At 29.9% G+C, this 26,357-nt stretch overlaps 2 protein-coding genes across 3 annotated transcripts; both read left to right on the top strand.

Moving 5' to 3' along the window:
- The first annotated feature begins 4,084 nt into the window (after positions 1 to 4,084).
- Positions 4,085 to 7,690, top strand: LOC114193216 (Microsomal signal peptidase 25 kDa subunit (SPC25)). Its single transcript, XM_085665275.1, has 5 exons — positions 4,085 to 4,314; positions 4,440 to 4,595; positions 5,027 to 5,104; positions 7,181 to 7,323; positions 7,438 to 7,690. Exons 1-5 carry the CDS (start codon positions 4,234 to 4,236, stop codon positions 7,532 to 7,534), a joined length of 555 nt encoding a protein of 184 aa, XP_085521401.1. The 5' UTR covers positions 4,085 to 4,233; the 3' UTR covers positions 7,535 to 7,690.
- A 7,198-nt stretch (positions 7,691 to 14,888) lies between these two features.
- Positions 14,889 to 20,280, top strand: LOC114195542 (flocculation protein). 2 transcript variants are annotated; one of them, XM_028086049.2, is made up of 5 exons: positions 15,351 to 15,471; positions 15,601 to 15,716; positions 16,577 to 16,794; positions 18,370 to 18,613; positions 18,772 to 20,280. In XM_028086049.2, the coding sequence occupies exons 3-5, from the start codon at positions 16,652 to 16,654 to the stop codon at positions 20,113 to 20,115; spliced, it is 1,731 nt and encodes a 576-aa protein (XP_027941850.1). In that variant the 5' UTR covers positions 15,351 to 15,471; positions 15,601 to 15,716; positions 16,577 to 16,651; the 3' UTR covers positions 20,116 to 20,280. The 2 variants fall into 2 exon arrangements, with proteins under 2 accessions (XP_027941849.1, XP_027941850.1); XM_028086048.2 differs by lacking the exon at positions 16,577 to 16,794 and having other exon boundaries at positions 14,889 to 15,471.
- The last annotated feature ends 6,077 nt before the right edge of the window (positions 20,281 to 26,357 follow it).

The following is a 26,357-nucleotide window of genomic DNA, read 5'->3' as shown; positions in this document are numbered from 1 at the left end:
AAATCTCGGTGTGAAACTTGTAAAATAAAACTACAATGGAACACACAAGAAGATAGTGCACCTACATAAGAAACTAGAAATTCAACAAAAATACATTACTAAATTGAAGAAAATATACATTTGTATTGCATCACTGTGTTAATTGATGGAATTGCAGTATAACCTAATCCACTCAAAGATTTTCATCTTATAAACGCAACCTTTGTGCTTGTGCTTGTCAATATCAACCTTGTTTATATAATGTTTATATATATATTAATGAGGAAAGAAGAAGGAATGTCCGTAGCTGTGGCCATTAATGGTGAAAATTGTGCGCAACAACACTTGTTGTATGTTTTTGTTCTCCACGAACTTTGGGCTACAACTCTGAACAAGCAAGATTATGGTATATTTTTGGTTTTGAAAAATACTACCAATTAAATATAAGAATTTATGATTTTAAAGTAATTTTAAACTAAATATAGCCAATTATATAACAATTTATGGTGATAATGTATGATTAGAAGTTTTTCACGTTGTGAATATATTTTAACAAAATTTGAACATATGTTTCTTACAGTGTTTTTAAATTTTGGTTTTCAAAATTTTGTATGATTTAAATTTTGATTATTCGTGGAGAGAGATTTTTATTTTACTACAATTTTTTAAAACATTGGTTAACCATCATTAAATCAATATTATGAATGCAAGCTCCTTCAAGGTGTAGGTTATATTTTAGGAAATAAAATTAAAGACATTATATATATATATATATATATATATATATATATATATATGTGTGTGTGTGTGTGTTTTTATGATTAAAATAATAATAAAATAATAATTATATAATTTTATTGTAGATAATTTTTAATTATTTTTGTACTATAAATTAAATTAAAAAAGTTTAATAAAAACAAGTTAAATAATTATTTTAATTAAAAAAAAATGTATAAAAAAATCTTCTTCATATAATAGTATTATATAATATTATATATGTATATATTAATAAATGGTTGACATGGGAAAATCTTGTTTAAAATTTTACTTAATTTTACATGTATTAATTATTATTATTATTATTATTATTATTATTATTATTACATTGTGAAAACAAAAATGATGAAAATAAGCAAAAAATATCACATTATAATTTTGTATTCCATTTCTAAATTAAAAAAATTAATAAATTATAAGTAGCTAGTATAAATATTATATTTAATTAAATAATTTGAAAATTCTTCAAAAATAATAATATGTAACTATTATTTGTAGTTACTTTTTCTATAAATAGTAAATTTAATTACATGAATTTTTTTTACCTTTTTCTCACTCATTAATATGGTAACAAGTAGTAAGTTTTGTAGAATTTATTTCAAGAGTACTCTAGGAATTAATTACAAGAGTAATTAATTAATACATTAATTGGATACTACTTTGAATACTAATTAATTGGATACATACCTCCATATTTCATATTTTTACACTTGAGGTACCTATCTCGCAAATTCATGTCTCCACGAGCTCACAAATGACTAAAACAAACAACCAATGTACTTATTCTTCCATCTGCCAAAATAGTAAATGAATGAAAACAAACACAGTGGTAATGATTCATTGTCATTTTATTCATAACTTTGTTTAAAATGAATTATCATTTATTCTTATTAAAAACCGAATAATGAATATTAAATGTTGATATATTTATAAAGCTTAATTATAGTATTTTCTTCAGTAATTATATTCACAAGTTAGGAATCATAATTATTTATTTCCCAAGTATTATAATCAAATATAATTAAATATTATAAAGATTATAAGAAAATCCAAACAACTTAATTTAAGTATTGATAAACAAAATATTACTTATAAAAACAACCAAATATAGGTTTAGAAAATAGGTTTACTTAATATTATATACATTTTTATTCAATTACAACATATTATATATATAATAAATTATCATAAAAAGAAAAAAAAATTAGGTTAAATCATTCTATTGGTTCCCATTTTCGTAGAAAAATCCTAAGTGAGTTCCTTTTTTTAATCTCAATTATGTTCTTATTTTGGAAAATATCCATTTTTGTTAGTAGTGCATTAACTACGTTAAATATGTACCACATGTTAACACATGCTTTTTTATATAATAATTTAAAGAAAATAAAATTGTCATGTGTCAAGCTGACATTGTGTCACGTGACAAAGGCAGTGTGATGTGACCATGACAGTGCCATGTATCACTATTGAATGTGAAAATTCTTAATTCAGTGTCTGTATTTATTTTTTTGTCTATATTCGGTCATAATTTTGTTAGAACTGAAGCAATTTCATCCCTATTTAAATTGAGATCGAATTTAAATTTTATATAAACGTCACAATGATATTTTTAACAAGATTAATTTTATATTTTACATTGAACTTTATTTAAATATTGTTTCAAATATTTATACACAAATAATTTATAGACAAATATTAGAGTTGATTTAAAAATAACAACTTTATAAATAGAATTGTAAAATTTAAAATAAATATGTTTATTTTAAATTGTTATGAAGTTGTTTTAAAAATTTATAATTGAATTTATAAATTTTTAATTTTTCAAAGCAACTCCAACATTTATTTATAAATTATAGATATATAAATATTTAAAATAAAATTTAAGTAAAGCTCAATGCAAAATATAAATTTAAATAAACTTAATTTTGTTAAAAATATCAATTATAATAAAAATGTTGTAAAATTTATATAAAAATTAAATTTGATATAGGAATGAAATTGATTCAGTTTTAAAAAAATTGGGACAAAATTAAGACAAAATAACAAATACAGAGACTATATTGATAGTTTTCATATCCAATAGTGACACGTGACACTGTCACATCACACCGTCTGTTATGTGACAAATTATCAGTTTGACACCTGACAATTCTTTTTATTATAAAAAAATTAAAAATTAAAAAAATAAAAAGAAAAATCATGTGCTAACACATGACACATAATTGAATGTGTTAACATAAATTTTCCAAAATAAAAAATTAATAAAAAAAAAAACTACTTAAAATTTCCCTACAAAAATAGAATCAATTAAATGACTTAACCTAACTTGTAAGTAGATAAAGTGCAGTTTTTTACACCACATCTGATAAATTAAAGCATACTCCTCTACAAGCCGAATGCGTATAACCCAATTAACTCAACTAGATCCATTTGAAAACTAAAGCCCATCACTAAACAGAGAGACTTCTTTTATATCATCCGTAAGGCCCAATAATGATGCTCTTATAGGCCTGTGAGAATTTTTTGCAACGAGGTTATGATAGTGATTAATATGCTAAATTTCCACCATTTATAAAAGGCAAAAATTGTGCATTTTAAATTAAAATTTATCTTTTGGACCAATCTAACCTTCCTTTGTTCACTGATACCAACAAATAGTAGTAAAAAAATATTCACAACATGATCTTAGGCTTTGACTCATCTAATGTGGATAAATATTGGAAAGAAACCCAAGATTTTTTGAAGGTTAGAACACTTTCCCCTTTTCAACCCATTTTTTACAAAAAAATTATTTTCTACATTTGTGTAAAATTAAGTTTTTATTTTTCTCCAGTTGTGTCAAAATAATTTTTCAATGTATAATGTGCTTCAGTTGTAAGGAATATCTGTATTGATCATTTCAAAATTAAATCAAATTAACCCACTCGACCTATCTAATACATAATTGATGTTAGAATAATATTTGTTAACTCGAGAAAGTAAACTTTTTCAAAAGATCTCAAAAAACTTAAAGTTGCTAAAAGTCAGAAAAAAATGAAAAATAATTATTCTTTCCCAAATCATAACCCAAAATATTTAAGATAATAAAAAAACATAGATAAATATTGTAATAAGCATAAATATTTAGCCGTTTTTTTATATTTGAAAATCACATATCTGTAAGAAAAATATATAAAAAGTTCTATCAGTTAAAATTATTTTTTGTACGAATTAATCTATAAATTTGTCTTAACGCTACTAATAAACGGTAAAGAACTATTTTTACCAATTTAGTTTTAAAATTTTGGTTTTCAGTATTTTTTTTTAATAAAAAAAAAAATTGGGTGCAGTGCACAGTACGCACAGCACAGTGTGTAACCGTAACGTAACCTAGTCAGTGAGGAGTGAATATTCAAGGGCTGAAAGGGAAGGTGGAGTTGTTGATAGTTTGGGTCAATTGAAGTCTAAGAGAAGAGAGAGCGAAGAAAGAGATCAGAAATGGCGTCCAAAGCTCCAAAGAAGGCCAATCTCTTGGATCACCACTCCATCAAACACATCCTTGACGAGTCTGTCTCTGAGGTCTGTAAAACCCTAATCCCCTTTTCGATCTCTTCCGTTTTCAAACTTTTTTTTTTTCTTTCTCATTTGATATTTTTGTGTTGGCCAATTGGACTTGGACCTTATCGAATTTTGGGTGGGTGTAGGTGGTAACGAGTCGTGGGTATGTGGAAGACGTGAGATTGAGCAATGTGAGGCTTGTCATTGGGGCCATCATCATCGTCATTGCTCTCTTCGCCCAGTTTTACAAGAAGAAATTCCCTGAAAATAGGGATTTTCTTATAGCCTGCATCGCCCTATATCCTTTCGCTACCATTTTATTTTATTGTTTTTCTTTGATTAAATTTGGTTTGCATGACGTAATTGGATGTGGAGACGTCTAAAATTGAGGTTATTTGGAACTGCTTTTTTTTGGGGGGGGGGGGGATGGGGGTTATGATCAGGGTAATGGAAAACTAACCATGTGGACAGATGCAGACGCAATTTTTGTTGCAGAGAGTTGAAAAAATGTTGATGTTGCCGATGAATCACTGTCTTGAATCATTTTTTATAACCTCGCGCCTGGGATTTTATATCTTATGATGTGGATTGGGACGCTAGAATTTTTTAATTGAGAGTTATTGAGTTCCTCGTTGAATGACTTTTTGGTGCCTTACGTGAAAGGGGAAATGTGATTGTTGATGTTTATAGTTTTACTCATTCTGCTTTTCATCCTTAACTCCTTTGTACATATGTGATCTTCAATGGACTATTGCAGCTGATCATATACACTAAGGAGAAAAATGCCATTCTGTTCACTTATCCACCCGCTGTAAGTTTCTGTTAGCTTAGCCGAGGCTCTTGACTTTGACGCTAGATCTGTTTATTTACGTATGGAGAATTGATGTGTTTCACTTGCATATATTCATTGTTTTGGTCCTTGCAGATGATTGATGATTGAAATTTCATCTTCCACCCTCCTTGGGTTGGTAAATAACTAAGTATCAGTCCCATGGTGATGGATTTGGAGATTGTATAATATTGAAACATTTGTGTATAATCTATATTGCTCACTAATGTCAGGTTGATTTCGATTAACAAATATTACACACACACACACACACAGTTATTGGATATACATAATTTGTTCTTCATCTTTTAATTGTATATTCAAATTGAAAAAGAAGAAACAATTTCTAGACGTCTATGACTCCTTGTTCTGTGTAATTAATTTTTTTTTCATCCAACCATTTCAAGTCACTTTCGGATATAGAGAAATAACATTTAAGATTTATATGATTCGATTTCTAGTTTGTGTGCGTGCGCAGGAGAGGGGAAGAGGGGGGAGGGGGAGATCTACCTTTTTATCATTGTTTAATTTGACAATCGTTTGGTCTATCCTAAGAGAGCAAAGGCACTGGGATTTTATTTGTTAGAATTGTGCCAATATGCACTTAAGATCCATCAATAATTTGAGCATGACTGTTTTGGCTTAATAATCATCAGACACCGAGCGATCTCGTGTGTTGAACGTGTCATACATCAACTCATCATGATCAATTATCAACAGTGCTGTAGAGCAGCCATGAACCACTACTAAGCTTGAATAGCTGTGTGTTTTTAATAGCTTGCAGTTGCAATTGCGGCCAAAATGGTGCTGTTGTAGTAGATACTAGCTAGAGCGAGGCTTTTCAAGATCCCGATTTTTCCTTAAAAAACGTTGTTATTTTGGGAGGGGAGCAAAGTTGAATCGAGGTTTCTTTCCTCTTTTTAGAATGTAACAAATCCCTAATTTGATGTAGATTCCCATGCTTCCATCTATAACTCTCAACCTTCATTTTTTTCTTTTCTCTAAACACCTATCCTCACTTTTCATTGAATGTGTAAAATGTCTTTTATCTGAAATATTAACATCTTTGAAATTTGTTTGTCTCCTTGAGTTTTATTTCATTTACTTGTTTGTTTTGATTAAACTCTATGAACTTTTACTTTAAATTAGGAATATGTCGTGAATTTCTTAGCACTTATATATACGTAGTATAAATTATTTAATCAGTATATAAAAACTGGTCATCCCACTATGTGCTATACAGCTATAGCATTTTGGGGTTGATTGATACATGCGACCATCCAAGATTGATAGACTAATACACTGAGTTGATGGATTGATGAAATTAGTATCAGTTTTGTTAGCAATTAGTATTTATTGGATACAGTAGTGTTATCTAATGGTTGCAGTGAATGAACTTTTAACTTGTTATGGTATAGTTATACTCCCTAACCTTCAGTTATTGAATTTCAACTGAGCTTGCTTGAAAGTTGCAACAGGATCATTTTTCACACCCATTGTTTAACAAAACTAAATTAATGCATAGTACTGTTATGTAATGGCTGCAGTGAATGAACTTTTAACTTGTACTGGTTTAGTTAAATTCTATTCTCTTTATCCTTCGGTTATTGAATTTCAATTTAAGTTGTAACAGGATAATTTTTCACACCCATTTGGTTAACAAGACTAAGTTAACGCATAAACATGACACATTTATTTCTGCTGGAAGTTTAATCCAGATAGAACTTATATCTTTGTAACTTTGATACATGTCATCTAGAATTTGAATTACCCTATAACTTATTTCCCAAATTTTTTAGACGTGTTAAGTCGTGATATTGATATCATTCTTGTTGGTTGCTTGGTGAATTTTATAGCTTTTTCATAAACTGAGGATGTTGATATTTTGTTTATTAATGGAATATGTTATATTTCATTCATCTATAAACTTTGGCTTGTCATGAACTCTCTCATCAAAACAAATAATGCAATTTCATGTTAGCTTTTCAGCAGAAGCCCAAAAATATTATAATTTTGGTAATCACATTCCAACTGAGATTCGCCTCTTTTCTCCTGCAGGGATCCTTTACTAGTACCGGTTTGGTGGTTTCCTCCAAATTACCTAGATTTTCTGACATGTACACACTCACTATAGCAAGCGCTGATCCAAAATCAATTTCTGCAAATGAACCAGTACAATTTACCAAAAGTGTTACTGAGTGGTATGTTTCTCTCTCTCCATCCCTTAACTTCACACAATAACAATGGACATTTCATCTCTTACGCTGCTTTTTGGAGTTCAAATTGCATCAATCTATTTTTTGTTTGGATTGCAGGTTCACCAAGGACGGACTCTTAGTTGAGGGCCTTTTCTGGAAGGATATAGAAGCTTTGATTGCTCAATACACCAAAGAACCAAAGAAGAGCAAGTAGGATGGAGATATGAACTTTGGTTATGTGGGTAACTTTTTGGATGAGAAACATATATCTGGATATGGTTTATAATTCAATACTTAGACATTTAAAATAGAACTGATGGAATCGAGCTTTCACCAGCTTTAGGGCACAATATATTCCCATATTTCGTCAGTTTATTCGCAGAAAAGGCTCAAAACCGTATTTTCATTAAACCTTCTAAATAACAATTATTGGTTATCGGACACTTTTATTTATCTACGGTCTCTAAGAGAAAGAAAAATAACTTTTCTTAAGGAATTGCGCAGAAAAAAAAAAGGTAAGACACTGCGAGAAGAATGTGTTTTTTTTTTTCTTGCCTTCTTTTGGTATTTTTTCATGAATAATTATATTTAGGATGTTATGTTACTTTATTTTTTGTAAAAATTTATAAAAAAATATTAATATAAATAAAATTGTTTACAATTCATTTCACGACTTAATTTTTCATAATATTTTCTTTATGTTTCAAAATATTTTTCAAATGGCAAAAAGTGCTGCCATTGGATTACTGGTGATACTGCCAACCAACATGTTTCAGGATTCTACAATGCATAAAATATAGAATTATAACAAATGTTTTTAAATATTTTCTCTCACGATAGTAAGTGCACAAATAAATAAATGATTCAGTTTTTTTCTAAATTATTTTACAATCAAATCTAAAATTTGTCAACCACACGATGACAGATTTACGTTGGCATCTCTCCTTTTATGAAAATGAAACTCATCTACCAAACTGGAAATGAAAGTAACTCAACTCTCGTGCACGTGTGTTGTTACATTTCAATAATTGAGTTAACACGTATTAGCACGTTTTTACGAATATTCTACAATAACCTAAATTCATGTATAAGAAATATAAATTATTCTTTTATTATATTTGTAACAATATGTAATTCAAAAATAAAATCGGACTAGTGATCATTAAGTAAATTATTGGAGTGAGATCTAAGCCTTTACTGTGAAAACAAACTTGTACATACCACCATGCCATAAACAACGCAAGAGAAAATTAACAGTTTTACAAAAGACGATGCTCCTCTAGAGCATGAAATTACTAAAAAGAAGAACACTTAGGGCCATAGGCTGCTCCTGAGAGTCACACAAACAGATCCCCTAAGCTGCACCACTGCTACCACCAAGCCTACTCCCAGAATTTCCTCCATCTGCTCCCACCAAGGGTGATCATCGCAAAAGAGGAAACATAACATGAACATAACAGAAATTCAAGGGTAAGCTAGTGCAATATAACTTTTTATCAGGGTATAGCAGTCAAGTATTTAAACAGTTCAATCATGCAACACAGTAGGCATAGAGAATCAAATTACAGCAAACACACAAAACACTATAACTCAATTATCCGGATAAATATACTAAGATCGGATTCACTAGACGCTTGCACTTGTGGTGACCTCTACTGTTCTGCAGAGCCATTGCCAATTGGTTTCACCCTACCACGCACGAGGTTAACCTTCAAGCATCTAAGGCCCTTATCCTGCCAAAGACTAAGGCCTCCCGCCACTCTCACCGCTTGGGTCAGTTTGCTCTACCTAAGACACACTGACCCTTTAGAGTTTCGGGATGCGATCCTTACTTGAATCCATATCCTAATATATACACTACACGCCACCATGAAGTCTCCCCACGAGACTCGTGGAATTACGCCTATCACATACAATTTTCATGTCTCTCATGCCACAACCACCACTTATCATTTCAACATTTAATTCTCATGCATATTCTCAACCAACCAACAGAATTCCTTATATTACTCATGCTAACATACAACTTTCAGTGTATACAACTCATACAACTCATGCAAACACACCGTAATCATGCACGTTCGAGATAAATAGCCACACTCAAGGTAAATAGGGATATAACATATAAATCTGCACTATTCTCGCCCAGGCTAGAAGTCCTCGCCTAAGCTACAGTAATTGTCTCGCTTAGGCTAGGCATTCTCGCCTAGGCGAGGCCTGTAACAGTGACACTCTGTGAGCTGTTGCCTGGGCGAGACTCCCTCGCCTGAGCGAGATCACTCTTCGCCCAAACTCAAAATCCCTCGTCTGAACGAGAACGCGAGCAGAGGACACCAAGTTTTCTTCAAGAACTCGCTTGGGCGAGTCACTCTCGCTTGAGCGAGACAACGTGTCACTCAAAACAAGAGCCCTCCGCCTGGGCGAGCTGCTCGAACAGAACCTGGGCGAGTCTCAGCTATTCTCGCCTAGGCGAGACGAGCTCGCTTGGACGAGAATAACAGTACTCGCCACGCCACTGTTACGCGCATGCAACAGGGATACAACTCAAAAGCAACATACCAGAACGCAAACAAGCCAGTTAATACCATCCAAAACATCAATCAAGCATAAATTCATGGTACATACCAAAGGCATGCAAAAATAGTTCTTAAGGACTCAAAACATAGCTTCCCTCACCTCTGTTTTGAGCACCAAAAGCAAACAGATATTAACTAAGGGGTACTACAGCTCCAGGAACTCGAGTAGTGAGCTGAAAAGTGAAAACCAGGACAAAACGAGGTAAATACTTGGAACCCTACCCTACCAACATGCTCAAACAGCGAAATGAGGAGGGAATAGACCAAAGAACTCTGAAGTTCAACTTACCAGAAGGTACTAGATGGGTTTCGTTAGCTCGAATGTGGATGGAGATCGTGTCCTAGCAGAAGACAAGAGAGGAGAGGAAACTGTTTTCTGAAAAAGGAGACAAGAGCATACTGAGTGAGCTGAAAGGGGTATTGGAGTCCTACAGTTGGGCTGGCCTTGGGCCTACGAAAATGCCAGGCTCAATCCTTTTTGGGACAGAAAAAAGACTTACATTTACACTGTTTGAATAAGAAAAAAAAATGAGAAGAAAAAAAGTATAAAAGAAACAAGGACTTTAATAACTATTTATTTATCTTTGTAAGATGCGACTTGTGTTTATGTTATATTTCTTTTTTCCATTTTAGTTTTCGATAAAAGCAAACTTACGCGTGTATTTTTTTTTTATTATAATTCTCAACGAATTTGTACATTTTGTTTTTGTCCTTAATATTTTTTTCTTGATATTCATAAAATTTTACTTTCTTTTTCTTTATTATTTATATGAATTGTTTGAGTGATGAGTTGTTCGTTAAATACCCATATTAATGAATAGGATAAACATGTATATTGGTATAAAAATATTTTTATTTAATAAAATATTTAATTAATGTGACGAAAATGGTTACATTTCATCTTAACTAAAATTTACATTATTATCTTCTTTGACTATTTTTTCTCCCTCATTAAAACACAAGAATGATGATAGAAAAATAAGTTTTTCGCTCTTAGTATCTTTTTTTATCTTCTTTATGTTTTATATTCAAATAGAAAATGTTGAACAGGAGAAGGCATGTAAAATCTAATTGAATAACGCATATCTTTTGTATCTCAAATTTTCTTTTTCTTTTATACTTTCAAAAAAATATACATACTTTAATTTTACTTATTAGTTTTACCTAGCCCTAACATGGTATTCTTTTTTATCAACCACTAAGATGGAAATTTAACAAATTATTAATCGCTTAAAATGTGTACATAACCAATACAGACAAAACAAACTAAAACTTTCATGTATGGCGAATAAAACGGATAGACATGAAAAAAACAATTGACAATGGCTATATTACATACAACTACTTGACAACATCATTATAATAGTAAAATAATAATATAAAATATTATTATATCATTATATTATTATAATATTATATCATTATAATATTATAATTAGTTAGGAAGTAATTGTATATAAAATAAAGATTGTCAAAATATTTTTATTTGAAAATAATATGGATTAGTTCTACTTAGTTATTAATGCATCACGCTAATCTATCACTTAATAAATGTCCATAGGTAGGAGAAATCAAAATAAAACTAAAGTTTATATCGAAATCTAAACTGAGAAAAGTTACAATAAAGGTTAATAAATAAAATGGAGAATGTGATTGAAAAGATAAAAATAATAAAAATATTTGAATTTAGAGTCCGTTTAATTTGCAAAAATGATTATACTACACCGGATGATTATAATATAATATGATACAATATGTTTAATTTCACATACATAACTATAGTCTATACTCAATTGAGATTTTTTTCTCATACCACTTACCCTTACAAGCGCATATGGTTTTGATTTCATTTTTCTCATTTCTAAAATAATATGTATTAAAATTTTCTGTTAAAAAAAAAATCCATTTCAATGGTCCACGATGCAGCATTTGGTGTTCCTGTTATAATTAATTGTTTTGAAATCAATAAAAAAAAAAAGAGATTTTTTTATAGGGTTTTCATTATTCATTTCACACACTGCACAAGGAAAATATAATACCTGTCACCACGATATTTACGATACTTGTTGATACTTGTTTTGTGTCTACGTGGATGGTATTCTTCACGCCACAAAAATAATTGTCAATCTGTGATTTCTAGAAACTAAAGGAACAATGAGGGTTACAGATTTTATATTTGAGAAAAAATTGGACTAAATTTTAATTTTCTTTTGTAATTTAAAGTTTATTTTAATGAAATTTATTATTTATTAAATCTAATGTCTAATCTTACTTAAATATGGATCGAGATGTATAATATTTTTTTTAATTAGAATTCTAAGATGCCCAATATCTTTTTTCGAGTGTCTCTTTTAAGTTTAGATTTGAACTCACTCATAAAAAAACTATCTACTCTTTTATTAGAAGCTAAAAATACGGAATTTATTTAATTTATTTTCAGCCCAAAAATAAGTAATGAATAATTTTATAATGAGAATATTAAAATTTAATTATTTTTATTCTAAATATGCAATTATTTTAATTATATATGCATAAATATTTTTTTATCTAAATAACGTAGTTTCGTATTTTTATTTTATTATATCTTTTCATCACATGTTTGGCTTCTAATCCACATAGAACATTGATGCTTATGCAATGCAAATTGGCAAGGGACCCACATTATTTTATATAGAACATTATTTTATACGCATGATATTCGTCAATATTTATAAATTGTTTACAAAATTTAAATTTATAATATTCAATTATAAATAATTCCTCATTTTTATTGGAGTTTTACTCATCAATATTAACGAAGTACGATTTTTTTTTTCATTGCTAATCATGGTTTTGTTTTTATGAGAAAAAAAAAAACTCAAGTGATAAAAATTTAAATAAACAAAACACTAAACCAACGTAATATTCTCCACCAACAGCCGTCCACAGAAAAAATAAGCAGACAATAAAGATGAGTCCGTTCACGTCCAACCATTTTTTCTTCAACTTGATGTGCATGCTTACGTCCTTTTCCTCAGAAAAATCAACTACTTTTTAATATTTTTAGAGCATGTGTGATGTGATTATTATCACTAATTAATTGTTATATAACTTTTTGAACTGTGCGATCTGTTTTCCCTTATTTGCACGCAGTGCTGGGAATTAGATTGCAAATTTAAATAATTTCTATTTTAAATTTGTTTTTAAAGTAATCATATAAGAACTGTTTTAACCTAGAGTTTGGGATTTTAAACCAGAGAACACAGGAGATAATCTGATTCAATGATATTTGTATTTTAAAGTGAGAAAATTCAAGTGCCTCGGCCTTGAATGTGTTTTTCTATTTATAAATACTTTAGTTATAAATCATACACCTAAAAGATACAAAAATAGTACATTATAAACCTTTTCATCAATATCTAGGTTGTTCTTTGGTCCAATAATCATCTTTCAAAATTACTCATTGATCTAATAATTATCTTCGAGATTGCTCTTTGAATCTATGGTCAATTCCACCATAATTTTTAACTAGGATTTTGGAATTAGACTTAAGATTTATCAATAGTTCTATGAACCTATTCATTTGATCGATATCTAACATAATTTTGAATGAAGAATCAAAATAAGATAAATTTTTTTCTTCTTTAATAATATAATATTCTTTTCAATAATTTAATAATATAGAGTTACTGTGATCATGGATGATATGACAACCTCGCTTATAAAATTTTTAAATTTATTTTCTACAAACTATGATAAAAAAACACTTACTATCATTTGCTAAAATATAGCCTAAAATCCATAATTTTTTTTAACAATATCAACTAAAAATTTTGGATTGCATAAATGTCAAATATATTGAATATCTATGTAAAATCCAATAATCAGTCATTAAGGTCAAATTTTGGTCCAATAACCAGGTTGCTCTTTGTTTCAATAATCATCTTTCAAAATCGCTCATAGGTCGAGTAATCATCTTCAAGACCGCTCTTTATATCTATAGTGGGGTTGAACTAAAATTTTGGAATTGGACTTATCAATAGTTCCATCAACCTATTTATTTGATCGATATTTTGAATGAAGAATCAAAACAAGATAATTTTGTTCTTCTTTAATAATGTAATAATATCATATGATAATATGCCTTATAAAATTTTTAAATTTATTTTCTACAAACTATGATAAAAAAGCACACAACTAATTATTTATTATTTTATTATGTTTAATCGTATAAAATAGCAAATTATTATGCAATTAAAGTATTATTATTTGGAATATTTTATAATGATAAATTAATCATAAAATCAAATTTAACTAATTGATAAATTTTCCACCATTTTGTATATTTTAGTTTTCATGTCTAGTATTTTTTATTAGTTTCTCTCTTAACTTTATCCGTAATTTTTTTTAATGAGCTTATGCCTTATGTACTTAACCTATTAACCTTTTGTGCACTAAGAAAATCAGAAAAGAAAAATTTTCATTACATGAATTGTGGTTCGTCAGGGTGGAAGCGCATGTGGAACCAAACAAAGTTCAAAAGCATATTAATACAACAAATTAATTAATAAATAGGATATAAAGTTAATAAGTTTGAGGTGTAATATTCTAAAATTGAAATTAAACCTTACAATCATTTAAACTTGAAAAATAAAATCACTACAGAAAAACTTTGAAACTGTAATGATATATAATCAAGGAAAATAAAGTATCATTAAAAAAACAAATAAAGAAAAAACCTCCGTTAACGTACTGGCCCTGGCCATCATTATTCCGTCCGCATCCGACGCTGTCGTTTTCAAAACCTAATCAGAGAGAGTCGGCGAAAGCTCCGATGTGGCACCGCCTCATGTTCATAAGTGGAACCCACAGAGAGGTTACATGGCGGAAGACCCCACCAACCAGTGTCACGGACCTGAAACCTGTGCTAAAAACCCATTCCATAAACAATTTTATGTCCGCCACGTCACCCTTCCGTGTCTACTATTTATAGAACAACTTGGCAATTACAGGCTCTCTATTTCGAGTGTTGCCACCACCTGTTGCAGATATTATTTCTCTCTCTAAAACCGTTCTCTCTCTCTCAGAAACCGTTCGCCTCTCTATCTCTCTATCTTTCTAAAATCTTCAAATCTGTTTTGCCTGATTGCTCGATTGGGATTCGAGGCATTTGATTGTAACTGAACCAAGGGTTTTGGATTTCTCCGCCTATAATCTAATTCGGTTTGAAAACGATTTTGCGATGGCAAACCGCAGAGAGGAAGATTTGTTTAGCGGTGGCGGCGTTGATCCGTCGAACGGCGATGATTTCGACGATTCGTCGTCTGTGGACAGTGCTACTTCTGCCGGAGAGGACGGCCGCGCAAGGACGCAGGTTGGACTTACGGAGCGGTTGACGGATATTTTCGTCGACGAACGCGACGGCGATCTGTTGATTCAGCAGACAAATAGAGAAGACCGGTTCTTGCAGTGGCTTCAGGCTCTTGATTTGCAAGTTATGGGAGCCTGTCGTGCAGACGAGAGATTGAAACCCTTGCTGAAGATGAGCACTTCTTGCGGCGTCGCGGAAGATCCTCTTCTGGCTCAATTGACTCAGGTGAGAATCGTTCTTGATTGTTCCGTTGACTATCTCTATTTTCTGTTATCATGCCGCCTTGTTTCTTTCACTCGCCGTATTATTATTATTCTATTTCTTATTTGCTGATTATTCTATTTCGATGTACAGCATTTCGAGCCATCGGAGGTTGGAATGTTAGCGAGATGCTTCTGTGTGCCGCTTGTTTCGATCCGTGTTGGGAAGATCAATAAGGAGGGGATTCGCTTCTGCCCTACTTCGAATAGGTAATTTCATTTTAGTTTTTGAATCTGTGCCGAAATTGATTTCCCCCCCACACCGGCAGATGCGATAAATCTTTGCAATTCTTTTAAGTTCCTCTATTACACTACTTATGTGTCTTGAGAGTTCTATTGGTTCCTTTTTGTTTGTTTTGTGTTCTTTTCCTCCACACCGTGGGTTCTTCGACCTCTAACTTTGATGACAACCTGTTATTGTGTCTGTTAAAGCGATTAATTGTGTGTCATGGCAGTCGCTTTATAGACTGCATAACTACTATTTCACTCTGCCATGACTCTCTAGTGGCAATTCATTGTGTGCTTTGAATTAGTTTTCGAATCTCATGTGGTCATAATCTGTTGATTTAAAATATTTCTCGGTGTTACTAAATTTCTGATGATTTTCAGTGTCAAAGATGCTAATATACGTGGAAGTTATTGTTTATGGGTGTTAGATTGTGTGTTTGTGAATTAAGATATGGACAGATTGTTACTACCCAATTCTGTATCCTTTCTGTGCTTCTGCATTCTTTCTAGACAATGGAAGTGTGGGATTATTCTTACAGTTTTTACTTTTAAAAAATTGAAGTTAAATGTGATCAAGTAAGGTCACTTTTATTATGTTGCCACCTTTTTCTTTAATGAGGTTGCATGCTCCCTTTTGTCGTTTTTAGATCTTGTGTGTACTGAGGAATGGAGATTTTAATTTATTCAAAGTTCCAACTTCCAATAGTTTTGCCACCAATTATCTAATTACATAAGCGTCCCCGTAATATGCCTCCACACTTGTGAGGGGAAGCATTTCTTGAATGGAAGCTTTCTGTTGTGTAACTTGATAAATGGGCCAAACCTGGTCCAATTCCTTTCAGGCTTGCCCACTCCAGCTTTGTGGGGTACTGTGGGTGCAGCTCATCATCACTGCATAAATGTGAAGCTAAGGTGTGATGCACTGCTTAAGGAAGAATAAGGAGTTTACAGCCACAGCTGCCTGGGGAAGGCTGAAGGGTCTAGGTTCAATTTTTTATCATCCTTCTTTCTGGTTGTGGAAGGAAAAAAGTGGGTCAGAATTAGGCCTTATTTTTGTTGGGTACGTAAATGGAATCGTCCAATTGTTTTGGCTAACAAATTTGACCTGTGAAGGGGAAGGCCGCACTTGATATGTCTGTTTTGTTTGTTTTTATTTTCCACTAATGGTTGGGTTCTTTGTTCATTTTATACTGGATAATTGTGGATTAGGAGCTGTTAATTAATTGCTTACCTTGACCTATAGCCAGATCTTGACCAAATACTTATTGGTTCCTTTTAAGTTTTTTGAAGTTTGGAGTTAAGGATTTTGAGTTTTCCTGTATTTTATGTGCAATTGTATTTGTAGTTGTTATTTTCCCTATTCATAACTCTGATTTATAGTGGCTATAGTCAATTGCTTATGCATTATGTTATGGTACATGCTGTTTTAAATATTGATGTATCTGTTGTGTATGAACTAACATCTATTATTTCAATTTTTCTTTCCATCACGTCTATTTATATGTATGAAGCATGTGAAAATTATTGGATGATCGTTAGTAATTACTGGAGTCTGTAGTTTAGTTTATTGATGGTAATATGTTCGTTCTTCCAAGTAAAAATGTCTTTTGACTTGTAGGTAACTGGACGTATTCTATTATGATCTCTGAATTAAGAGGAAGTAAAGGTAGTTTCATGATCCTATATTATATATATCATTGCTGCTCAGATTTTCAAATCACTATAGGTTTGAAGCATTTGTTTCGGGGGTGGGGGAGACAGCACATTGACTAGGTTTACACAATCTAGAAATATAGCATTTATTTATTTTCATATATGTATGCTGTGCTTTGATATGTATTTAACATTGCAAATTATATGTGTGTTTGCATTAATATGCTGGAGCATGTTATTCTTGTGACTACTACCAAAAAGAACAAGAAATGTATCACTATGATCACGTATTCAAAGGATGTATGTTCTAGTAGTCTGAAATTAATGACAAATTTATATTGTATTGTATTTGATTCTTTTTTTTGGTAAAGCATGAAACAACACCAACATGATGGGATAGCGGTTAGCTATAACGAATATTGTTTTTTTCTTAAAGTGGAGTATCTATCTTTATTTGTACTTATGTAAAGGGTTAATATTGTTTAGATGATTTAGATTACCTTTTTTCTATTGTATGGCTGTTATTGTGTGTTCAATATACCTCTTGGGTTAGCACATTGATTATTTTGTCTGTGGAAGCCAATGGCGTCATTCCCAGAAAACTAATACATATTATATTTCAATTTATTTACACTTTCCCTGTAAGACTAATGATTTTCAACTTTTAGGAATTGGGAAATACTGTTGACTAGAATAGCTTGATGGATTCATTGGATGCATTTTTCCTGATTTATGTTTATGTTTCTAGTAAGGAAATTATAGCTTGTAGTGTCTGTTTATGAGGACTGATTATTGGTGTGAATTTTCTTTTAATAATTATGACCAAAATATAAATTTAGTTGGAAGAGGTCTCTCGTGTTGTTGGGCTAAGGTTTTGAAGCTTATGGGTTATAACTTCATAAATTTTTTGATGGATTGTTTGTACTTTTTGCTTGTTTCCTTAACTATCACTTTCTAAGGTGTATCATCTCAATTTGTGCAGAGGTAACTTGACACTTGTACTGCTGCCAAGTTCTGATCTTCGTCTATCGTTCATTGGGGATGATGGTAAAACTGAGAGACTATTCACCCTTACTAGCAAATCCCAGTGCTCTGCTGTTGTGGTTGATGAAATTCCAACCGATACGTCCGGCCGATCCTTCTTTATAAGTGCTGCAGATAGCAGAGCTTTTTACTTCTGGTGCTGTGAGAAGTCCAAGCTTTTGGGAATTGAATTACTTGGGAAGGTACTTTTAGCTATTCTTTTTTAACTCATTTGCAGTGTCGTAGCATTAGATGTGCATTTATTTTGCATGTTCGTAGTTTCTCCTCTATTTGTACGGTGTTCTGAATATATTTAATGATTGATATTTTTGGTCATCAAAATAATTTTTGTATGAATCAGATGAAGGATTTGCTCAAGAGGAAACCATCCATTGTTGAGCTGAGTGGTATTAGCAAATCACGACTTGACTGCTTTGCCACTCAGCTTCGGGCTTTTCTTGTGGGGTCAACGGGAGACAGAAGTGGCAGTGATCATTCAGTTTGTACCTCAACATGTGCCAATTCCGACACATGTTGTAATGTGAGTTCCGAAAGTTCAAGCCCATCATCTTCAAAATTTCCCCGATCTCGAAACAATGGAGGTCAGACAGCAAAGGGAGATACAGCACTTTACCAGGGTATTCTTAGTCCAAGATCAAGTTCTTTTAAAGAGGTTCCTCCAAGAAATTTGTCTTCTCACAGGATTGCAGCCAGGGAGAAAATTAAACGACGTGGTGAGAATCATCAGCAAATGGTTGATAACTTGACAAATGATTCAGCAAACATTTCAGATATATCCTCAAGTTCTGATCATGACAAAGCATCTGAAGTTACCAAAACTCTTGCCTTTTCACCTAGTTTTCTGGGATCACTTGGAAAACTCGGTGTTCCATCAAGCCTTGGGCTGGGTGGGGAGGTCCCTCCCGTGGTATCTCCCCTTTTTTCTCCCTACTATTGTTTTTGTCCCCCGGGAATTTCTTCCTGTCCATCCATAGCAGCAGCTACGCAAACCCCCAAATCTTCTATTGAAGCATTGCCTTTCCCCTCAGGTGCCTCTTTCCTACCAAGCCCCCTGTCAACTACCCTGTTGGATCCAGTACAACCTCTTGGTGCTTCCATGGATTTTCCTCCTTTTTTGCCTGATCCATTGGTCAGAATGTCGTTGCCATCATCTCAACAGATTCCCACTTTCACACCATTAATGTGTGATCCGATTGTTCATGTCCCAGTGATTGATGTGTGTTCTTCAGGTCAGGGCTATCTTGTGAGTGCTGGCCCTGCCATGTCAACTAGCATCCCACCGTTGCATCCAAATCTTGTGAAACCACTTATTCCTGAATCTGATGCTGTAGTGAAGGGTGCAAGAGAGACTCTAAGATTGCTGATCAGTGGTTCAAGCCAGAACCAACAAATGATAAGGGACACTCTGCCTGCAATTTTAAATAATCCGGACGAAAAACAAAATAACATTCTTGTGGCTGGTAGCCGAGGTCTTTACACGGGAACCCGAGATATTAATGTTTTTGCGAACAGTATAGCAGCAATGGGATTAGTATCACTATCTGGGGTGTCCAAGGAAGACAGCGGAAGCTATTCCGAGGTATGTGATAACTATGGGATTATGGAAGAAGCAGGAAAAAATTCCAACGATTCAGGTGGAGGCTTTTTGGGTGATGATGGTGGTGCTTCTTTGGATTCAAAGTAGTAGTCATGGAAGCAATTATGTTTTTTTTTTTTCAAGTAGATCTCTTTTGTCCAGGAAATGTAGATATGTGCTTTAGCACTTCTGAATGGTTTTAAGGTTCATATTTCACCATTCAAGCGTTGATTTCATGTAGAATGCTTTTGATAATTCTTTGTTCATTAGAAATGTGGTGTGGCTCTACTATCAGATCCCTCGTTAGCTGTATATCATAAATTCGTCGAGCGAAAGACGTCTTTTGTTTTTCTGTGGATTTAGAGATGGCGTGCAATGAACGAGGTTTGGGTGGGATTATATACCTTCATTGAAATAACTACATAGGGTAAGTTCTCTCAACATGAATTAGCTACATAGTGTATAAGCTCTTAATTAACATAGGGCTGCATTTTTTATTATGTAAAAGCAATCATAGAGGAATGGGGGAAATGATTCTTATAATCTGTGCATGTATACTAGTCTAAAAACAATGAAACTGTTTTTCAGTGAATTTTAATTGATTAAGCGAATAACATAATTGATTATTTCAATGAAGGCCGGAAACATAATATTCTCTATTTTATTTGATTAGGTACTTATATAATCGATTATTTCATATATTCAAGTATGAACAATTTTAATTAATTAGACAACCTACATAATTAGACAATTTTAAACATATTAGAAAGCGAGAGTGGTGAGTTTTAGAGAGATTTTCGCTGAGAATTTCGCTTTCAACCAAAATTTGTCCAAGAATAAGAGTTTCTTGTTTGGAACTAGGTGATGTTGTGATATCAACACAATTAAATGTATTCTTCCCTAGTTATGTCTTTTGTTAATCAATCTTTTTATTCTTTTCATTATGTAAGTTTAGAGTAATTGGGTGGAGCATTTTTTTTTATTGAATTTCTTGAGTTATTTCAAGATTATTTGTATTTAGATATTAAAGGTGCATCTTGTAATCTTTGATTCTTGATTTTAATAATGAAAATGTAGCTAAAATTGTTAAATAATTAGATATAGATTTTTAAATAATTGAACTAGTGTAAAAATTGTTGTCACTTGTTCTTTCTTTTTATTTATATTTGAATCTTGTGATTGAGAAGACATCTTGAGTATTATTCATACATCTTGTTAATTGATTAAAATTATGTTTGAAAATTGTTTTGAATAACTAAAAAGAATCAAATTTTTAAAACAAGGTTGAAAAATATTAGTTGTAGTTAATATTTTGAATTAAATATACTTCTAACTTATTCTGATCTATGTAGTCAATATTTATATACTTGATATATTAGAATGGATCAGGTCTTAATCTCTCCGGTGAATGTCTAATGAAAGGTTTTTGAAAAGCGTAAGTAGATATTCCTTAATGAATTCGACATATGGATCCATGCTCATGTAATTGATGAAATGATAATAGATTGATTTGAATTTTAAGTTTGGAGTTTAGAGTTTGAGTTTTGATTCAATGATGAATTTGAGGGAGTTAAAATAAGTAGATTTGAAAATAAAGGAAGGTGAGAATGAAGTTGTTTGAATATTATAAAAATGATAAAAAGAAAAGAAAAATTTGTGAATGATATAATTTGTAATGTACATACACGTCCAAGCAGCTTGTACACCCATGATTTGAATATCTGACACGCAAAACGCTGTCATTAGTTGAAAATTTGTTTGAGCCTATTTCATAAATAGAATTATGTTTATAAAATTTGAATGATATTTTATTATTTTGTTGATATAACGTATTTTATTAATAAAACCGTTCAACCCATTTTTTATTTATTAAAAGATTTTCACTTTATTATTTCTTACATTATTAATTTTAATGTTAACAACTAAATATTAACAACTCAATAAAAATAAATTTAAATATTATCTTTTAATTTATTAATCAGGTTTTCTTCCATTTTTTAAAAGAAATTATAGTTTTTTTAGCATTTGCATAAAAAAAAACTAAATATTATTTTAATTTTTTAATTATCATTCCGTCTTTCTGCAAATTAATTTTTTAAATAAAGATCATTATAGAATGTATTCAAATAAGATACAAATTACATTTTAAAATATTAATAACAACTAATAAAATATTACAATAGTTTAAAAGGTATAAATTATAAAATTAAACATTTATATGTATAACCAAAACTAAAAAAAAAAACAGAATAGCTTAACTATTCATAACGGTATAACATATTAAGTGTATATTTTTTATTTTATTTATATACAGAGTTCAATATATTTAACATATTTAATTTAGATAATATTTATTAATAATTTTTTAATTTTACTATAATTTAAATTAAATTATAATATATTACATATTTTTTATTATAAAATGAATTATTGTGTCGTATCTTATATTTTTAAGATAAGACGAATCATCATATCGAATACGTGTTGTATTTGATATTCGTATTGTATCCGTCTATCATATGATATAATTGATAGATAAATTTTAAAAAAATATTAAAAAATATATTATAAATTAATTTTAATTAAATAATACATTATACTTTTATTATTATCATTTAAAAATTATAATTTTATTTTTATTACTATTTCTAATTTTATTATTATTATTATCATCAGTATTCATTTATATTATTTTACTTTTTGTGTTTAAAATTATAAATAATGGATTAATTTGTATATATAATCTATTATTTTTCACCTTTTATTTTCCTTGCAAGTCTCTTCCTCTAGGAAGAGAAAGTGTAATACACACAAAGTTCATCTCGTTTTTCGTTTGTTGGACTTTTTTTTTCCCTCCTAAAGTTTTGATCAAAACCCTATTCTTTGTCAAACTTAGTGGCGATCTGGATTTGACCCAACAAAAAGTTGTGGGTCTTTTTTCTTGCACCTCCAAAATTTCTTCTACACCTTCAAACTTTCTTTAAATTTCTAAAAAACCCTTTGACCATGTAAGGAAATCCGCAGATACCACACCTTCAAAATTATGTCGACTTTCGGAAGTCAAAATATATGACTTCCAGAAGTCAAAACATATCATCGAAAGTCAATTTTCGGAAGTCAAAATATATTACCGGAAGTCGACTTCCGAAAGTCAAAATGTATCACCGGAAATCGACTTCCCGAAGTCAAAAATTATTACCGGAAGTCGACTTCCGAAAGTCAAAAAATATTCTCAGAAGTCGACTTCCGGAAGTCAAAAAATATTCCCAGAAGTCGACTTCCGGAAGTCAAAAAAAATTCTTCGGAATGACTTCCGTAAGTAAAAAATCAAATTTTATTTTAAATATTTTTAATTCTTTTTCAAATTTATATTTTTTAACTTTTAATGGTTTTTTTAGTTTATTATTTTATTTACTTTTATGTTTTCAAATTTCTTAATATATACTTTTTAAAAAATATTAATATCTATATATATAATTTTATTTTTATTTAATATACTGAAAAATAAATATAAATATAAATATAACTAAAATTAAAATAATAAATTTATTCTGCTTCATTTAATGTTATTTAATATTTAAATTCATTTTAAAATAATAAAACTTTAAATTAAAAAAAGATAATAAAGAAAATATATATACAAATATATATATATATATATATATATATTCGTTTTTTTTTTAATTTTAAATTTCATTATTTATATATGTTATTTTAAATATGATTTTTTAATTCTTTTTTATTTTTATTAAATTTTTAATAAATTATATAAAAATAAATTTAAATTTAAAAATATAAAAAATACATAATTGAAAAAAATTTAAAAATTTGATTAAAATAAAATATTTAAATTTTAAACAAAATTAAAAAATTCAAATAACAGAAATTAAAAAATAACAGAAACTATAATAATATCAATAAAATGAATAAAATTGAAAAATAATTTAAATTAAAATAGTAACATTAACTTAAAAACAGAATATATATATATATATATATATATATATATATATATATATATATTCAATTTTTTATTTAGTATTTTTTATTACCTATTTTTTTTATTTTTTGAAGTAATTTTTTTAAAATTTATATGTTTTATAATTTTTAATATGTGTTTTAAAATACAAAATAAAATAAGTTTTAAAATATAAAATAAAATATAAATTGGAAAATATAAATTTTAAAAAGAATTAAAAATATTTAAAATTGACAGAATTTTTTTTACTTCCGGAAGTCGTCTTCCGAGAATATATTTTGGCTTCTGGAAGTCGACTTCCGAGAATATTTTTTGACTTCCGGAAGTCGACTTCCGTGATGATTTTTGACTTTTGGAAGTCGACTTCTGATGATATATTTTTACTTCCGGATGTCGACTTCCGGTGATATATTTTGACTTCCGGAAGTCGACGTCCGGAAGTATTTTTGGGAGTGTGATGTCCGTGAGTTTTCTTAAATGATCAAAGGATATTTTGGGAATTTAAAAATATTTTGGAGGTGCAGAAGAAATGCTTAGAGGTGTAGGAAGAAAGACCCAAAGTTGTAATTGAAACTATGGTATTCCATTGGGCCTTACATTTTTTTAAAACCCATTTTGTTTTTTGTTGACATGTAACTGTGACTTTTAAATACTCTTCATTATGATGACGTATTTGTTATGCAGGTGTGTGAGTGGGTCCTTAATCATTTTTTAAGTCAAAATAAATGTATGGGCCAGATCATTGGACAAAACACAAAAGGAAGGAAAATGGTGAAAGGGAAAGGCTATCATTGTCCTTCCAGAAAGAATCATCATGAAATCATTTCTAATAAATTTTTATGATGGACCCAACAAATACTATATATTTTTACTCACTCATCTTCTTCATAAAATTTGGTATCAACTATTCAACCATGATCCTCCCCAAAAAGAAGTTTTTTTTTTTTTTAAGCCAAAATATCCTTAACTAATATGGCATGATTTTAGGTCCATTCTATTATATCTTGTAATCGTTTTCATTTGATCGGTATTCAATTCATGTAACATTAATATATATTTAATAAACAAATTATGATGTTGTCAATAAAATATTTAAATTCTATTAATGAATATATTGAAGACAATAACCACAAAATATTCATATGATATGAGTATAATTCCTTAACATTAGATTAAATAAGAATCATAATGAAATAAATAAATAAATGAATAACACACTGAACGGTTTAATTTAGAGGTCTTTATATTTTCCAGCTAGAATATTGATCTTGTCTAATTCTAAAGAGTTCAAGTAAAATGAAGATGAAAGAGAATTACAAAAAAAACATATAGATTATGAGCAACAAAAAAATGTTTGTTTCTCTACATAGACAAATTTGTATCTTTTTTACTTAAAATATTAAATAACTAATACGCTTAAAAACATAAATGAACAACTCAAAATATAATTTCAACTTAAATAAGTAATAGAGAAGGATAACAAAATAAAAATGGAAGTTTACTAACTTGTTTTTAATCAATAAATTAAGTTTTAAAATGGAAGTTTCTTTTTTAATCAGATTTTTTTTTTTTTGAGTTTGGATCATAAATATATTTGTGAGAGAATACATCATATAAAATGCTTTAAACTTCTCCCTTAAATTAAAATGAATGTATTTATTCAAATGATCTAACTGGAAAATAACAATATGAGAATTTTAGACAGAAATTTGACAAAAAGTATCAAATTTCTTAATTTTAAAAATACCAAAAAAAAATTGAAAATTTTTGAATTACTAAAAGCATGGAACTTACACGTATTTTAAATTTAGCTTAATTGTACTTCGGGTTTCTTGAATTTAGTGTAGTGAAAATTTTGATCGTTATAGTTTTAATGGCACAAGTAACAAATGAACAATTTTACTCTATCAATTTAAAGAATAGTATATTTATCCTTCAACATAATGGTCCTATCACAAAATGTACACTTATGGTATGGTCACAAGTCACAAAGATTGTTTGTTATTTTACTCTGCTTTGATTCTTTACTGAAAAAAATGTTTAAACATATTTTATATATAAAATTAAAATAAATAAATAAATACACAAATACTAAAATGACTAATTTTCAAGTACAGAGATCAAAAGGAAAAACGTGTACATCTGTAAAAAGTAAATGAGTAACGAAAACCAATTTTTTTCGTAACATATTTATATTTTTGCAATTAATCAGATTTACCTTTTATTAACATTAGTGGGACCAAATTTGGATATGATATTGGTTTGGAGAATGCAATTGAAAGCGAGGAATCCATTCGTTTGCATTTCGAGGTCAATCTTGTGTCCATTGCGGAGAACATTGGTTGCATTAAAAAGATAGATTTAAATGTGT

Source organism: Vigna unguiculata, chromosome 8 (assembly GCF_037176805.1).
Source record: "Vigna unguiculata cultivar grain cowpea cultivar isolate G323 ecotype 2 chromosome 8, ASM3717680v1, whole genome shotgun sequence".
Classification (NCBI taxonomy): Eukaryota; Viridiplantae; Streptophyta; class Magnoliopsida; order Fabales; family Fabaceae; genus Vigna; species Vigna unguiculata.
Note: the sequence above shows the minus strand (reverse complement) of the source record. Positions and strands in the feature narration are given on the sequence as shown.

Bases quoted from the DNA above. Each gene is read 5' to 3' on its own strand.
- LOC114193216 (XM_085665275.1), top strand. From the start codon at position 4,234: ATGGCGTCCAAAGCTCCAAAGAAGGCCAATCTCTTGGATCACCACTCC. The intron at 4,315-4,439 runs GTCTGTAAAACC...GGGTGGGTGTAG, and splicing joins TTGACGAGTCTGTCTCTGAG to GTGGTAACGAGTCGTGGGTA. The intron at 4,596-5,026 runs CCTTTCGCTACC...CTTTGTACATAT, and splicing joins TAGCCTGCATCGCCCTATAT to GTGATCTTCAATGGACTATT.
- LOC114195542 (XM_028086048.2), top strand. From the start codon at position 15,118: ATGGCAAACCGCAGAGAGGAAGATTTGTTTAGCGGTGGCGGCGTTGAT. The intron at 15,717-18,369 runs GTAATTTCATTT...CAATTTGTGCAG, and splicing joins TTCTGCCCTACTTCGAATAG to AGGTAACTTGACACTTGTAC. The intron at 18,614-18,771 runs GTACTTTTAGCT...TGTATGAATCAG, and splicing joins GAATTGAATTACTTGGGAAG to ATGAAGGATTTGCTCAAGAG.